Consider the following 18,127-nt stretch of genomic DNA (forward strand, 5'->3'; position numbering starts at 1 on the left):
TTACCTGTTTTGCGAATGCCACTGGGCTTGATGCATCGCAAATAGTATTTTACCGGTCGCAAATGGGCCGATTCTGCGAATCGGCCCGTTTGGGACCGGTAAAATGCTTGGTACATGTGCCCCAAAAAGAGTTAGTAAAGTCATTATAATAACAAGCATTAAAAATGCAATAGGTCTTGCCTTTCATTAAGTTAAAGCCATTTGCTTTGCTATTCAATACCATTAGCAAAGCAAATGGCTTTAACTTAATCAAAGGCGAGACCTATTGTATTATCAATGCTTGTTTTCTTGTGCCACAACGTCATGTTCATCTCTTTTTTTTTTTTAGCCACATTAAATTTTGTTTGGACATCTTGGCCCATGAGGCCCAATTACATACATGTTGTAAAGCATATCCAATACCAGAGAAATAACAGAACCATGATGTTCATCTTCTGAGCTGCCACCTTTCTGCCCTGTTACAGCTGAGAACTGCGCATTACACAGTAGTCTGTCTGCTCACTGACAGTAAGCTGTGTTAGTAGATGCTCACACTAATTTGTTTTGGGTTGGGCGACAGTGAGAGCCACTGTGGTGCTTGCCAACTTAACTTCTCAGCGCACCGAGTATGACTAGGTCAGCAGAGTCTGTAGTGTAGCCAGTGCGACAGTCTTTTTTTAGCGCCCCCATGACCTCCGCCTCCTCAGATTCCCTCATTTCCACCCGGACTAAGGGCTCCTCATCTCTCCTTAGCCCCACTCTTGCATACTTTTCATTTGTTGTAAAGTGATGGCATAGGCTGGCTTTACTAATCCACTCAGCTATCCATTTTAAATACAGATCTACTTTATAGTCAGTCAAAACTGCCACTAGGTAAAACTCTGGTCTCTCTCTAGCAGGAACATTAATCACAAGAGTTATCTTGACATTTTTATTGCTGCCTGAAATCGGGAGCACAAAAAAACTCTGCATCAGCTGCTTTTAAATCGTAGAATATTCCTAAACACAGCGCCCCTGCCAAAGGACAGCTCCCCACCTCAAGGTGAGCGCATAGTGCTCTGCACCAGTCGCACTGCACTGCCCTCTGATAGGCTGCAACTGGTGTGATGAGGTAATGATTTATATTGATGAGTTTCTTTTTGAAATAATACAGCTCGTGACCTATGACGTAACTCTTCTTAAGAGTTCCTTGTTGCTCAAATGGATGTAATTTCTGATATTTATACGTTTCCCTCGTCTTTGTTGCTTTATTTTGGCTCGCGAATGTGTCATTCATAGTCGTTGAAATGTCACTCATAATTACACTGAATTTATGACAATGTCACATACAGCAATTTGAAACTTTGGCAGCTATATATCATGAGGATTGTATTGCATTAAACACCTAAATCCGCATGTCAGCTCAGTCCCCATATACTCGTAAAAGGAGATATTAATCGCACCTGATAAATAAACGTAATTTAAAAAATGCACTAAATAGCACCTAGCCTCGTAATTAGGGCCCAGGTGTTTAGGTCATCGAATAAAATCAGGGCTACATTTACTAGACTTCAAAGAACCTGAAATGGATCCCCGCTCACAGACCGGAGTGGGGCCAGGCAGACTGAGCACAGTACACACTGCACCCAGCACAGACAACAAACAATGAGCGCGCGCCGCCCTGCAGCCACGGGGGTCCGGGCCCAGCCTGCGCTGCACATTCTAGCTGAGCAGGCAGTGCCCGGGGGTTTCTCCGTGTGCAGCTCACCAGTTGAGCCCGAGCCTCAGGCGTCGGCGCAGCTCTCCTCCCCACCCACCGCTACCTGAAAGCCCGGGGGCAGGGGCAGGCCCACCTCTCCGTACCAGCAGCCAGTGTGAGAAGGCAGCAGTGCTGGGAACAGTGGCAGGTGTCAGCGACGAGCAGGAAGTGCTGGGGCCGCTACTCCGCACTCCCAGGGCCTCGCGCACCTCCTCGCCGTCGGCCTCGCGCACCTCGCAAACCCCAGCCTCAGCTTGCAGGCTGCGCCACCCTCCCCTATCCCGGCTCTGCTTGTCGCCTGCGCCTCGCGCCCCAGGATAGAGCCAGGCCGGGGGCGCTCCTGACTCCCTCCCTGGATGCCCACTCTTGCTTGCCGTACTTCGGCGTGTGTTGTTATTTCACCACTGACCTTCCTGGAAGACGGCAGGTTTATGGGAGTTTGTGTCTGATCGAGGAGAAGTTTGCTTCTGGAGGAGTTTGCTTCTGATCGCGGGGAGAGCTGCTTTGAAGACCGGTGAGTCTCACCTTCTGGAGGAGACGGTGCCATTTCTGGGGTGAGAGAGTAATGGGAAAGGGGGCTTCATTTGATCTCCGTCTGTTTCATCTGGTGTAAAAGTGAACTTTCCATTTTGTAACCCCCAGGACTGCGCCTGTTTTCTTTAGGGGTTTCAATGGGCCAATTCTTAGACTCTACCCCAGCGGGAAAAGTGCATTAAAAAAGTTGGCCTGGAGCGCAGAATAGACGCGGGAGGGCAGGAGCGTGACGCCGTGAGCGTGCACGTGGGCGTTCCCTGTGGCTCGTGCCAGTGGCGGCGCCTGCAGTCTTCGCCCGTTTCTGGGAAGCACGTTCACAGACCGGAGTCTGCTCGTGCACCGGTCTGTACCACTTGGGGAGGCAACACAACGACAATAAGGCTCGCTGTTGACAGCGCTTCGCGCTGCAACGCCAGGCGAGCCCTAAAAAAATAACCAGATAAAAACAAAAGGAGCCAAAACTATCCTTAAAAAGCTGGGTCTGGTATGCGGGCTGACTGAGTTAACAGCAGATAGTTCTATCTATCGTAAGATGTAGTCTGACCCATATAGAAAGGCTGCCCCTTGAGACGGGGCTACGGCAGGGCAGGAGTACCAGGAAAAACACCTGCATAAAATTGGGGTAATAGCCCATGTCTCCTGCATAACAACAAAATACAATTTATCAATAAAGGACAGCCAATGTGGTTTAGGGTCTTATTTTTTATGCCTGCCACATTCCAACTCATGTGAGAAAAGGAACCACTGAACCTTGCCACCCCAACGTCATGCCCCTGCTCCAGGGTTACAACCACCCCCTAGCAACCCTGGAGATTCGATTGGCAGATTTCATGGGGACGGTTGTAACAGTCAATCTACTTCTGATAAGATGTCAAACAGATTCCCAACTGGTATGTTAAAACTATCATTAAAGGGAACAAGGGGGTAACAGTGGAACCGGATGGTAAGGGGACTGGTCTAGTTCCTGAAGAAAAATCACGCAAAGACTTGGATTTCTGGGGGTGTACACATACTAAATGCGTTTGTTTTTTTAAAACAAGGGGAACAGAGGCTATGGAGTTCAATGTAAGAGAACTATTTGTATTCCTTCCCAGTAGAGTCTGTGCCACCAACGAGGATCTTAAGGTGATGATAACAAAATCTCCTTGAGAGGTTATAGGGCGCATGGCGGACTCCTCACACAGTTCCTCAAATGTTCTCAACTTCAACAAAGTTGCCATAACCCCACGTTTGGGCAGACCAATCAAGTCCCAGTTTCTGAATCTCATCTATTTAAGAAATACAAGTATTTTGCCCGCCCACCCAGGGGTCTCACGGGTTGGATTTCCTTCTACTCTACCATCAAAGTGGTTGCCAGCCATTTCAGCATGGATATCCACTGGTGAGGGACATCTGGGAACAATATGCAAATAGCTAATGTCCCCATGCCATGCATATAAACATGGACAGAAAAGGCTCATAGTGTTTATTAGCCAAGAGGCTAAGTGTCAGGTACATGGGAGTAAAAAATTCACAGTAAGTGTTTATTTTCATAAATTGCATATGAATTTGTGCTGTTGTATAGAGCTAGACGCAATATTATGGAACATGTGTAATTGATTCACGTTTTATTGTTCCTTATAGTGACCCCCGAAGAAGGGCGCTTGCAGCCCGAAATGCATTGGTTTTTTTAGAATAAACGCTGCCTTTTTGATGAACTCTGCTTCAGTCGTATTTATGTGGAGAGGTCCGGAGGGACACAGCATGAATATTAGAAACTTGGACAATGGCACACAATTCCACGTGTGGATGAGTACTTCAAATAAATGTGGAAAAAAAGATGAAAATAAGAAAGTACATAAAGAATACATTGATAACTAAAAAAGAAAGGATATAGGCCCAAATGGCGGAATCAAGCTGTGAGAGTGGTTGGGGCGTATCCACTCCCCCGCTATTATATGGAAGTACATGGGAGAAACATGCCCCTGCATACAGACGCCTGACCAAGGTATACTCTAGCTATGCTCCAGTTGCAGAGCAATTACTGGAGGGCTGAAGCAGCCTCCCTGAAGAAATCTTCCAGGATTCAACATGGAGCATTCAGGGCTACATGAAAGAAATCTCAGAACTGTAATTATTCTTAAACATGCTGCTCCTCCCATTAGGGGCAGTGCTTTTGAAAGTGCACCAGAAACGTTTCAAGTTTGAGATCATAGAAACTCTCTTTGTCCCTGGTCACCATCGCTCCAAAGTACATAAACTCCTAATTAGCAATTCAGAGGGGATAAATCCGAGGGGCTCGATTCGGTACTTTGCAGCTCTCATCAAATGTACCAGTTTTCTGAGCATTTACATTTCCCTCTGTAGCATTAGTCTCATTATGTTGGCTTGTTGTGGAAAGGGAAGATGTTTGCTGTAAAGCGTGACATCATTGCATTCTGGCATTCTGTTCATTCATTGCATTCTGCAAACGTTCACAGGATGCCGCCAAGACTTTCGCGCGCTATTATCAGGGACTGTGTATTTTTAGCCAGCATCTCAATGAACAGATGCCTCGCCATCCTGCTGCCTGCTGTTTTCAGCGAGAGAAGGCGAAAATTCCCTTTAAGACTAGAAGAGGCAAGACTGTGCACTAACTAGATTGCTAGTAAGAGGCAGCACATCCCCGTGTCTGGAGAAAGGGCCAGAGGTAATAGGTGGCGGCCAGAGACAGGCAGACTGAATGTGGGGCCAAATACACCTGTTTGGGGACAACCAATCTAGCTATTAGACTTCATATGTGTAAGAAGGAAGTGGGCTGGGATGAAAGAGTAAAACAAGCAATCACATAACCGCCCTGCAAATGTAAAAGAAAAACTAGAAGCATTGGCAAAGTCAATAAGTCAGGCATTGACTGCCAGTCTTCAGCAGTTGAGGGTTGTTTTAATTTGTCATCGGTTTTGTAAAAATGTATTGTTGAATCAGCTTGCAGCACTTCACCAGTATATTTTTTAATTGGCTAAAGGAAAAACAGTGTGCACTTGTTCTCTTTGCAAAACAGAAGAATGCAGTCATTCACAGTGAACCATTACAAAATAATGGGGTAACCCAATAATCGCCACAAGACCTGGGTACAATGCGGTAATGACACAAGTGGTCCGTGACTGCTTTAGAGATGAATAAATTGTAGTTTATCATGTGTGTGTAGCTTCATAAGTCAAACACTGGTAAAGAATACCAAAAATAAACGCACCAACATACCCTGCTGTCGAAGATAGCATTGTTCAAAATGTACAGCCAATGTAAAACACGAAAAGCGCCAAGAATTGTTTCAGTTCAGTATATTTAATTTCATATACTTGAAACAAATCAAAATTTGACAAAAAGGAAGATATAAAGGTTGCTCAAGGAGGAGGAGAAGTATAGGTGTGCTCGTGATAGGTTAGGAAAAAGTGAAAAGAGTATTTGACTTATTAAGCTACACACACGTCATTCACAGTGAAGTCCGCCAATGGCTCAAGTGGGCTGACCCATGCTGTATGCTGTAGTGGGCTGAAGAAAAATATGATTGACACAATAACAGACCAATGGATGAAGAGGGCTGCCTGAAAGCCCCATTACATACATTATGAGCACGCACACAGTTTTAGCACAATCAAAAGGTCTTCTTGACGACGGACAGACCTACATATGGCACCAAAATGAGAGAAAGTTGGATTTTTTGAGTGTACTTGTGTGTAATATTCTTAGTTGTAACAAGCAGCAAACGAATGCACTTACTTCTGCACATGCCTTCAAGCACGTGTTTTTAAACCCCAAAAGTTCAGAGACATCCTTCTTTACGGGGTCTTCTTCACAGGCTTTCTTTATGATGCGCCTCAGCACAACAGCCAGCCCGGCCCGGCAGAAACTGCTGCGATTCTCAACCATGGCAGGCAGGCGGCAGCTCTGGGCCACAAGGGGGAGCTCTCCCCTGGAGAGGATGCTGAACTGCAGGTTTCTGAGAAGGTCCATGCCTGCCAGCTGGCGATCCGTGCATGTTTCAGAGGGTACCAGGACAATCTTCAGCGCTTTGCAGCCACAGTATGCCGCCAAAAACAAGGATATGGATGTATGGAGGGGGAAGAGGCACCCCTCATGGTCAAAAGAAACATCGAGGTACAGGGACTCTTCAAGGACATTCGTCTTATTCTTTTCCATTTGAGTTTTTCAGATTTGTGGCACCTGGGGATCAAACAAGAGATGTAACCGATTGAATCTCAAAGGAGCATAGCAGACCACATACATCACATGTTAAGCACCATTATATAAAATGCAGAGCAGCAACTTATTTGCAGAAGTATTCATAGTTGAAACCTTTCAAACTTGGTCTTCTAAGACGAATGTTTTTACTCAAAGTTGATTGCGAGCCTTGATCAATCTAGATTAATGTCACAGATCAACAGAGCAATGCGAGTCTTACGCTTTTAGTATTACACATAGGTGTCATTAATGCGTGCATCTGCCAACAGAATTACAGAATAATAGATCTGTTGGGACATGGTTCCCTTGGATGTGTTTTTCATGGCTCCTGCTTTCGATAAATCCAGATCTTCATTCTCTCACATTCGCTGGAGAATTTCTTCTCTCACAGTACCTTTCAGTTGGTGCAAATAGGGACCTCACCTCCGAAGAGGTCTCGTTTCAAACCCTGTGATCTGTCTGACGGTCAAATGCCCATCATGGATCCATAGGACAACTGTCTCTGGTACCTTAGGTGGAGGCACAACACTTTGTTGTGTGAACTCTGCCAGCAGATGCACCCCAAGGCCATCAAGGAGCTCCCTTTGAAGAGCGTTGTTCGGGGCCGCCTAGGACATAGTTGCCCAAATCAGTTCACCTTTGAGTTAATTCCGGTCAACCAGGTCTTTGAAGGACAAGAGTAGGCAGAAGAAGAAGAAAAAGTACTTCTCTTCCTGAAGCTCAAGATTGGGTAAGTCCAAGTCTCTGCAGGTCTCATCTCTGGACCAAGAGTTAGTGGAAATTTCCACAGTGGAGGTGTCAGCAGCCCATGAGCCGGCACCGCCGTCTCCACCTCCACAATCAGCTTCTTTTTATTTATTTATTTAAAAGGTTTTATATAGTGCTGGCTGGACCCAAGAGTATTAAAGCGCTTTACAGGATTTGGTAATACAGAATTGCAATATAACTTTTATACATTGAAGTAATAAAACAAGGCAAACAATGTGCATTTTAAATGAGGTACAATTAACTAGGACAACTAAAGTCTAACAACGTATCGAAGATAGTAGGAGTGGAAGAAAGCGAAGGTTAGTTAGTGGATGGGGGAGGGAAAGATAGTGTAGCGCTACTGAGGAGGGTGAGGGGAATGGGAAAGAAGGTGGACGAAGGTTATCTATGCTAGGAAAAGGGGGGGAGGTCGTAAATAAAAGAATTTGATGGAAGGGGGAGGGGGTGAGACAAAAGTAGAGGGGATCTATTCAGTCAGGGCAGGGGTGAGAACAAGTGTCCAGTGATAATGTATTAAGGACCCCAGTATTTGCTGAGAAGGAGCCGTTTGAGGTCTTTTTTAAGCTGGGGTAGGAGGGGTTGTAACGTAGTTCTTTAGGGAGGGCATTCCATATGGAGGGCGCGTTTCCAGAGAAGGAGCAAGACTGTATAGATTTCTTTTTTAGTAAGGGCGGTACTAGGATGAGAGCTTTAGTGCTCCTCATAGTTCTAGTACAGCCCGCGTTGTGGAGTTTATCAGAGAGGTGAGATGGGGTGTTTTGATGGAGGGCTTTGTGCATGATGCAAGCATTCTTGTAAGTGGATTTGCCTTCAATAGGAAGCCATTTAAGGTCTTTGAGGACGGGGAGATGTGATCAAACAGCTTACAGTCAGTAATAAGCCTGGCAGCAAGGTTACGAATTGATTTGATAGGAGCTAGGTGGACTTTAGGAGTTCCAGGATCTAGATAGGACCAATGATTGTACCACTGATTAAAGTCATCGGCAGGAATAAAGGGTTTAATTTTTTTTAAGATGGTGGAGTGTGAAGAGAGCACCTTTGGCCAAATTTTTTATAATTGGAGTAAGACTGAGGTTCTGGTCGATGCTGATGCCAAGTGATTTGTCTAAGCTGGAGATGGAAAGAGAGCAGTTGAGAGCTTTGATGTCAGAGATCCAGTGTAGAATAGGGAGTGAGTTGTTTTTAGGAGAGAATAGAATGATTTCTGTTTTTTTAGGGTTGAGTTTGAGGTGGTTGTGATGGAACCAGAATTGAATCTTAGTCAAGGCATCGTTAAGGTGCAAGACATCGGCATGGAATTTGATCTTACAGTAAAGTTGGGTGTCATCAGCATAAAGATGCTAGCTGATTTTCGCTTGCTTAAGAATGAGAATGAGGGGTTCCTTGAATAGAGTGGGGGAGAGAATAGAGCCCTGGGGGACCCCCAAGATGACCGCAGAGGTTTGGAAAGGCAGTCGCTGACTTTAATTTGTTGGGTTGGAAAAAGGAGATGAACCATGTGAGAACAACACCATTGAAGCCAAAAGGGTCTTTGAGAGTGTTGAGTAAGGTGGAATGGTTAAAAGTATCAAAAGCAGCAGAGAGGTCAAGAAGAATGAGAAGGGAGGATTCACCCTTGTTTAGGGAGTGGTGGATGTCATCAACGATGTTGAGCATGGCTGTTTCAGTGCTGCAGCCTTTTCAAAAAGCTGATTGTAATGCGTCCAGGAGGTTGAATGAGTCGATGTGTTTGTCCAACTGGTGCAGGGCGCTTTTTTTCCCAGGCCTTAGATAGGAAAGGAAGATTAGAAATAGGGCACAGATTATTTAAGTCATTGGGGTCCGCTGTAGCGTTTTTGATGGTGGGGTAATTTGTCCTAGTTGGAGGGAGGCAGGGACTCTACCGGTGGCTAGGGAGGAGTTGATGATAGTGGTCCAATATAGGGCGATGATGTGTTTTAGGTCTTGAACAAGACAGGCTGGGAGGGGATCTCTGGTATGCGAGGAAGGTTTAATCTTGGTGACATCCCGTTCCAAAACTGGACAAAAGTTATTCCAGGATGCATTGTTTTTTAGTTGGGGGATGATGTAGTAGGGCTCAGAAGGGGTGTCAAGGGGGGGGGGGGAATTGGGAAGAGTCCGGGGGAGGGGAAAGGGTGGGAGGTGACTTAGAGGGAATGTTAAGTACGGGTGGTTAGCTACGTGGGAGGGGAGTTAGAATGAAGGATTGATCAATCTTATTGATTTTATCTGAGAAGAAGCTAGCAATTTCTTCACATCTCTCGACCGTAGCCATAAGTTTGGGGGGTGCTGAGGCTGTTTGACTTTTGACAATGCTAAATAATTCCCTAGGTCGGTTTCTTGCCCGGGCAAGTTGTGAACAGAAGAAGGAAGTCTTTTCATTAAAGATGTGTTTTTTGTAGTTGGCTCTTGCGGCTCTGAGGAGGATAAGATTTGAGGGTGAAGGCTGTTGCCTCCAAGTGCGTTCAGTCTGCCTAAGACTGTGTCTTTCACAGTCAGTAGCCTCGAGTCCGACATTTTTCCCAAAACTCAGCCACGAGGTGGGGGGGGGGGGTGCTCTTCTCACAGAGACCCGAGCTTCCTGTCACAGCCTTGGGAGTATAGGACGAGGACCCGCCAAGGAGGTGCTCCGTTAGCCTGTGCCCTGAAGCTCGCCTCCTTGCGCCCTCACCTTCTCACGTCCTCGGAGCGCAGGGCAAGGTCAGTCACAGCGAACCGGGCTTCCCGTCATAGCCTTGGGAGCGCGGGACGCAAACCAGCAAATGAGGTGCTCCGTAGGACTGTGCCTGGCGCTCACCTTCCCAGCCTTGCAAGATCGGTGCAATTCCCGGCCAACAGCCCTCGAGACCCTCGAGACCATTCGGTATCCCGGATCAGGGCAGCAGGAGGAGGGTGTCGCCTCACAGTAACCCAGGATCATCAACATAGTCCATGGAGGGGGGAGGAGCTTAGCGCGCACCCAAGATGGTCGCGTGAGCTCAGAGCTCCCGGACCTTTGCCACCTCCACCGATCATCCTGTATATTATCCTGATTTAGACGACGGGCTTTTGTGGTCGTGACCTGGCTGATCATTTATCCGTTTTCAGATCGCGATTTGGTCCCCGGGAACCGAAGATACGGACTTTTAAACATTTCTGGCCTGCTCCAAGGTACTGCCCCGGGCTTGCTTTCTCTGCCAGCCAGGTGGTAATTGAATAACAACGGCCCAGGTGAGGCTCCCATGCCCGGTCTTCTACTGTCAGTTTCGATTCTTGTGGTCTGGCCTCATTGACTTTGCCTTGGTCGCCCTGGTCGCTTGTTTCTCTCACTACCACGTCATCGTTTGGTGATCTGGACTGTCGCTGCTCTACTCAGTGGCTGGCCCTCCACCTATTCTCCGAATTGATCCGGGCGTATAGAGTGTCGCCATTTTTACTAGGTCTCAGAATACCCTCCGGGGCGCACAACCTATAATGGCCACCAAGCCCGAGGCGGAGAGGCGCAGGACCAGACCGGCGACTCGGGGAGGTCCTGTGCAGTCCAATGTCATGGATCGCTATACCCTCACTAAGGGCTCTCCGAGTGGCGCAACTAAACCCCCGGCCACCTTTGGGGAAGACTCCCTGTTGGATGAAGAACCGTCGTTGAAGGACGTCATGGGCGCCATTGCTGGGATGAAGGCCATGTTGGGACAACAATATGAGGCCCTGACTCACAAGCTGGACATGGTTGCTATAGATGTTACTCTGATCAGGGCAGACCTCGGAAAGACTAACGAGAAGGTCAAATCCCTTGACCTGAAGACATCCAGTCTTATCGCCGACGTTTCTGAGTTACAGACTGAGGTCGGTAATTTGCGATCTGCCCGTGACTACCTCACTCGACGCTTGGACGATTTTGAAGGCCGCGCACGGCGGAACAACGTCCGATTGGTTGGTGTCCCGGAGACGACGGACTCGTCGGCGGTAGACCTACTGGTGGAGGACCTTGTCCTGAATCACCTAGCGCCCAAGGGCCTGAGCAAGTTTTTTGCAGTGGAACGGGCCCACCGAATCCCGAGTGGCCCGCCCAAGCTGGGAGCTTCTCCGCGCCCCATCATTGCGCGGATCTTTAACTTTCGTGACAGAGATGCGATCCTGCAGGCGTCCCGCACATCGGGCCCTACGAAATATGAAAACGCTGCGATCAGCTTCTATCCGGACTTCACCCAACAGGTTCAGAGGCAGTGACTGGGATTTCAAGGGGTGAAGAAGAGAATGAGAGACAGAGCCATGAAATATGCCATGCTTTTCCCGGCTCGACTGCGTGTGGTTCACAATGATAGAACATTTTTCTTTGACCATCCTGGAGCTGCTAGTGACTGGTTGGACTCGTTGCCCCCTGGACAGGATCAATGTGACCATTCGGAACACTCCGGTGGAGCGGAGGGCGGCCTGATGGAGCAGGAATAGGGAGTGAATCGGCTCCTGGACCGACGTATTGACTTTCGGCAGTGGTTTGATGCTACGCCATTATTGTCCGCTACTATGTTGTCTTAATGGGGTGTGGGAGGGGGTCGGGTATATCTTCCTCCTCTGGGGTTCTTTTCGTAGATTAGTTGTATGATAGGGCGACAGGCACACTGCAAGTTGGGGTGGCTTTTGAGTCTCACGCAGGGGTGCGGGTGGGGGGTTTGATGTTGGTTTGGGGGGTTGGGGGGTTCAAGTTTAGTTTTTTTTGTTTTATTCAAGGCATGGTACTGATGATCTCCTGTGTTGCAGTGTCGCGGCTGGTGTGGGGGGGGACCTGGGGTGGACTCTGGGAGGGGGGATAGGGGACTACGCATTCTGTGTTGGAACGTAAATGGGTTGGGAGACAGAATTAAACGGGGGTGGTTTTACAGTTGCTACGACGCTTGTCTCCTGATGTGGTTTTGCTTCAAGAAACGCATTTGCTGGGTAATACATGCCACGCCATGAATAGGCGTGGATACCGTCTCATAGCCCACTCGGGTTTCACTTCCGGCTCTAGAGGGGTGGGCATTCTGGTTCGGACCTCCCTCCCCCTTGCTGTTGATGACGTTATACTTGATGATAGGGGGCGTTATGCCGCTATTGTAGGGCGCTGGGAAGGGAGGGTGATTACTTTACTCTCGATTTACATACCCCCAGGCCTTCAAACTACAACCTATGCAGATCTGGGAAAAGTGATCCTGGGCGTCCCCGAGGGTGTACTTGTAGTAGGGGGGGATTTCAACTCAGTAGTGTCTGGAATGTATGATCGTTACCCTCCCCGTGTCCTCGCTAAATCTCAATCCTGGCTGGGGGATTTTCTGGAGGCGATGGGGCTAACCGATTGCTGGCGTTTACATCATCCTGGGCACCAGCAATATACCTTTCACTCCGGGGCCCATGGCAGCCTCTCGAGATTAGATTATGTTTTAATGCCCTCCTCCCAGGCTTCCATCATAGGGGAGGTGAAACATCTTGCCAGGGGTATTTCGGATCACTCCCCGCTGTGGTTAGTTGTGAACGCTCGTCTGGGGTCGGGAGGTCGGATTGCCCCGATTAACCCATGGTACCTCCGTGATCCTAAGATTAGAGTGGAATTGCTTAAAGCGATCGATCGTTACTTTGCTGAAAATGTGGGTTCGGTGTCCTCTTCTGTCTCCTTGTGGGAAGCATATAAAACTGTTATTCGGGGACAAGCCCTCTCATCGATTGGCAATGTTAAGAGATGTAAGCGAGAAGAGGTTGTCCGTCTTGAGACTGAACTTACCATCCTTGAGGGAGAGTTGGATTCTGGAGCCTCCCCTGAGAAGCTGCACTTGTTAGACCTAAAACAGCATGAATATAGAGCACTTGTGACTGACGCTGCGAAAGAGATGGGTCGTGAACAGCAGGGGCGTCTGTATGATGTGGGAGATAAGGCGGGGAAGTTGCTTGCTTGGTTGGATAGGAGAGAATGCGCGAGTCGAGTTATCCCTGTTATAATTGATGTGAATGGTGAGAATATCACTGACCCTGCTGGGATCGTTGAGCGGTTCGCCGATTATTTTCGGATAGTGTACTCCCCTGTGTCCGATAGATCAGAGCAGGACTCCCGCTTGCTTCTACGCGATATCTCGCTGCCATGCTTGTCTGACCCGGAACGGGACCTGCTGGAAGCTCCGCTCACGGTTGATGAAATTGCGACCGCTATCCGATCGATTCGCTCCGGGAAGGCCTCGGGCCCTAATGGACTCCCCATCGAGCTTTACAAACTTCGTCCCGACGTACTGGCGCCGTATTTGCGATCGATGTTCTTGGAATCCCTAGAGAAAGGGTCTCTTCCTCCTGATCAAAGGCTGGCCTCCATAGTGGTTATCCATAAGGAGGGAAAGCCGCGTGACCGCTGCGAATCCTTCAGACCTATTTCCCTGATTAATGTTGAACCTAAGATCCTGGCCAAAGTTCTTGCTACTCGTTTGATATCGGTTATAGGAGATCTTGTTCACCCGGACCAATCCGGCTTCATACCACATCGCAATACGGCACTTAATCTTCGGCGCCTCCATGGAGTCATGGCGCGAGCCGGGACTCTGCGGGAGTCGGCCATCTTGGCGTCCCTAGACGCCACTATGGCGTTTGATACGCTTGAGTGGTCTTATCTTTGGGCGGTCCTTTCTAAATTTGGTTTTGGGCCGGCCTTTATCCATTGGGTGCAGCTGCTTTATGCCGGCCCTTTAGCCCAGGTAGTGGTGAATGGGCGTGTTTCGGCCTCCTTTGCGCTTGGTAGGGGTACGCGCCAGGGCTGTTCTCTGTCCCCACTTCTGTTTGCTCTTGCCTTGGAGCCATTGGCGGCTTGGTTGAGATGGGAACCATCCTTGAAGGGTATTAGATGGTCGCCGGAATTTGAAGACCGTGTATCTCTGTACGCGGATGATATACTCCTATACCTTACGTCGCCCCGGAAGTCGTTGATCGTCCTTTTCGACGTTTTGACTTCTTTCAGTAAAAATTCCGGTCTAGTCATCAATTGGTCAAAATCTTGCGTTTATGTTCTTTCCGGCGATGCTCCCCTCTTGCCACGTGGATGTCCTATTTCGGTGGTGCTCGAGGGCTTCAAATATCTGGGAATCTTTGTTACCCTAGACCCTACGCTTCGTTACGAGCGCAATTTGTTGCCCCCTCTCCGACGTCTTCGGGCGGATATAGAAACGTGGAACAGACTCCCTCTCTCTCCCCTGGGACGAGCGGCGTTGTTTAAGATGATGTCGCTCCCCCGCTTTCTTTATGCGCTTCAAAACACGCTTGACGTCGTACCAGCTGGGTATTTCCGGGAGATCGAAAGTCTACAGCGACAGTTGGTATGGGGGGGCCGTTCTCGTATTGCCCTTTCGAAGCTCACGCTCCCTTGGTATGATGGCGGCATTGCACTCCCAGATATCCGTCGCTATTATTGGGCCTCTCAGTTAGGGGCCATCAACCACGGTACCTATGCTCCTTCACTAAACCCGGCCTTTGCGATGGATAAATGGTTGCTGCCCGGCGGCGATTACAACAGGGCTTTATACGCGAAGTCAGCCGGTGGATCTCTTACAGGTCCTACTAAAACAGCGGTGCAGGTGTGGTATCGGGCTACGGCGGCCACGGGATGGGCTGACAGACCGACCCGAGCTACTCCACTCTATGCCTCGGAGAAACTTGGCTCCCTTTGGCAATCGAAGGGATTCGATCGGTGGGACATGATAGGGATCAGCAGGGTCGATGATGTGTGGATCAAGGGTAGGGTCAAAACTTTTGAGGAATTGAAAGTTGAATATGGCTTGAATGATAGGGAATCCTTTCGGTATGCGCAAGTCCGGCACGCAATCTTGTCTGTTTTTCCCAGAGGTTCGGACGTGCCGGAGGCATCCCCGCTTGAGGATAGGATACTAGATGGGCATGTCCCTGATAGCACTATCTCGCTCATTTATAAAAAACTGATCAATACTAGGATTGACTTATTGGAAGGCCTCCGAGGGTTGTGGACCAGTGATGGTCTGGAGCTCGATGATGAAGATTGGCAGGCCGCGATTTCTTCCCCGAAGGAGGTGGCTATCCCGGCACGCCTTCGGTTTGTCCAACTCAAAATTCTGCATAGGGTGTATGTGACTGGTCCGCGTCTGGTGCGAATGGGTTTCTCGACGGATGGATTGTGCAGACGTGGATGCGGCATGGTGGCCACATTCCTCCATATGATTTGGGAATGTCCGGCCGTGTTGAACTATTGGAATCGCGTGCATGCGGTAATGAGTGAGGTTATGGGTGTACGGTTGATGCCTGAAGCGCGGAGATGCTTGCTGAACGTCTGGGAACCGAATGATTACAATCTGGCGCAGCTTCGTTGGGCGACCTTGGGTAACATGGTCGCCAAGCGTGACATTGCCCAGCTATGGGGCGCCCAGAGGCCTCCGACAGTCCTAGTGTGGAAACAAAACATGGATTGGTGCATGTTTCGAGAAAAAACGGTTTATGTTTCCCGTGGCACACCTGGCAAATGGGGGAAAATCTGGACTCAGTGGAACACATACCGTGGTGAAATATGTGCTCCCCCCATACCGGAAAGTGATATTGACTTGCCCTCCTCCCAACCTGATGTTTCCTCCGCAGGATTATAGATGTTTTGTATACTTCTGGTCTCCTTTTCCCCCCCCCCTCCCCCCGATTGACTGTTTGCAACGATATCTGATTTTCGCTTGTACCCCTCTCCTCGGGCCGAATGGTGACACAATTCTATTGTAATGCCTTGCCATGTTTTGTTATTCTGTTTTCTTGTTTTTACTTTCAATAAAAAGTTTCAACAAAAAAAAAAAACATAGTCCATGGAGCACGGTGTGATTATCATCGGGGGAGAGGCTCGACCAGGGACTGCTTCCGCGAGAATCAGCACCGGACATGTTCAGGCCCCGAACCCCCCACGAGACAGCAGCGGGCCACGTAGGAGCGTCTACTTGACCAGCAGGCATCCGGGAAGATTTTGTCAGAAGTGCTTGGTTGCAATTGTCGTTGGTCCGCTGGAAGATCAGATTATAAGGTAGCTTTGTTGAAGTGTTCATCTGTGGGGTGGTGATGAGCATGAAGATGGATGGGGGGCATAGACAAGGATTTTCACAAACTTGTGATCCCAAGCCCCGGAGCTTCTCTGTAGAGCTCCTGCCCAGCGCCATCTGAAGCCATCTTAGCCCACTTAGCCTCTTCAGTGCCCACTTTCTCGGAGTATCCGGCTCCATGGATGGATGGATCGATCAGCCTTCACACAAGCCATGATGGATGTCTTAAGGCGGGTAGAGCACCCTTAGGCCCCATGGGACAAGTCACAGGCCCATACGACCTATTTAAATGGGTGCCTGTACCGCCATGTGGATTCTATGTGGTGCCCTCCCTGTCTTTTGAACCCCTACCTCACCATCAGGTTTCAAAACTGGCGACATTGGAAATGTCACCTCCAGACAGGTGTGACCCAATGCCAAATCCAACCCATGCATCAGACTCTACACAGCAGCCCGGCCAACTCCGTGTACAATGCCACCTTCAGTGTTGATGGTGGCATTGCCTTTGGCATTGAAAGGGTTGCTGCAACCCTCACCTGAACGCCTGTTGCCAGTAAAAATCCATCACTCCAGGGCAGAGACATGCTTCTAGTGGAAGAACAATACACCTGGTACCGCACTAAGTGGGCTGATTCGGATGTTCAGTTCCAAATTGGTACGATGGGGGCTTTGGACCGACTTCGGATGTGCTAGCCCTGCAAGAGGTCAGTGAGATAGATGCTTCTCCAGATATTAGCACTGACCCCGCTCCAGGCCTTTTCAAGCCCCACCTCCCTCAAAGATGTTGGATTTTCACTCGGTTATCAGAAAAGCAGATGAGGACCTTGACCCACCACTATCTACAGTCGAGCAAAGAGCAAATATCCCCATGGATATCTTACAGGTGCACCATCCACTTCAGAACCGTTAATACCAGTCAATAAGGCTCACAGAGACTCTGACGGAGCCCTCGGCAAAAACTATCCTTGCGCCTGGTGGTTAACAGGGGTATTTCTCGTCGGTGTCAACCGGCACCAGGGGATTCTGCCTGCCTAACTATTCACCCCAAACCAACATACTCAGTTGTAGACAAATACAATCCTGGAGCTTTTCCAACCTGTCCTCCTGATAGGGAATTCAAATGCCTGGAAACCTTAGGTAAAAAGGATTTTTTGGCTGACTGCTTAGCCCTACACTCCTTTAACACTGCCTATTTGTTATGGAGCTACACCCATGCTCCCTACAACACAGCAGCCGCGGTGATCCCAAATCTCCCAGACCATCTGAAGGGTCACTTTCCAGAAGTGGTGAGTGATGGGCGGGATGCCTACAGATACATAGAGGGGCCTGGCCTAGACAGCAGACATCGTGGCCAGACCAATGGGCACATCTGTGCCATGTGTAGCTGCAGTCAGCAAAATATGCTTCTAGATATGCCCCTTGATGGTGAAACACTGTTCAGTCAAAAAGCAGATTTATCTCTACAGTGCTTTGTAGAGAAACAGCGAGTTCTTTAGGACTAATGTCTGCCTCTGGAGCTTTTCATCCCTTGATGATGTCAAGCTCCTCCCGGGGTTTCCATAGGAAGTTACAAGCCTCCAAGCCAGGTCAGCAACAACAAATTAAAGTTGCTTTTTGTGCGGCAATACCGAGGGAAAGGCAAGGGTTGTGCTTCCTCCCTCCTCTTCTTCCTCAGCATCAGAGGGAAGCAGCAGTCATTTCTCAGGAAGGAGCATGACATGACAGTCGGTGGAAGTTTGGGCATTTTTCTATAGGCCTGGAAGGCCATCACTTCGGACCACAGGGTCCTACAAATTGTAGAAAAGGGGTACATCTTCTTCTTCTGGCAAGATTCACCCAACTGTCCTGCCCCTCTCTTTCAGGTTCCAGAATAACA

General features: G+C 48.8%; 1 protein-coding gene across 2 annotated transcripts in view; it reads right to left on the reverse strand.

Annotated features, from left to right (window-relative positions):
* Window positions 1–18,127, reverse strand: part of GSTCD (glutathione S-transferase C-terminal domain containing) — a 943,165-nt gene that overhangs the window by 803,186 nt on the left and 121,852 nt on the right. For both annotated transcript variants that reach the window (XM_078676616.1, XM_078676615.1), the window contains exon 2: window positions 5,990–6,433. In XM_078676616.1, the coding sequence (XP_078532742.1) occupies window positions 5,990–6,409 (420 nt within the window). In that variant the 5' untranslated portion in view covers window positions 6,410–6,433. The remainder of the gene's footprint in view (window positions 1–5,989; window positions 6,434–18,127) is intronic.

Source organism: Lissotriton helveticus, chromosome 2_1 (genome assembly GCF_964261635.1).
Source record: "Lissotriton helveticus chromosome 2_1, aLisHel1.1, whole genome shotgun sequence".
Taxonomy (NCBI): Eukaryota; Metazoa; Chordata; class Amphibia; order Caudata; family Salamandridae; genus Lissotriton; species Lissotriton helveticus.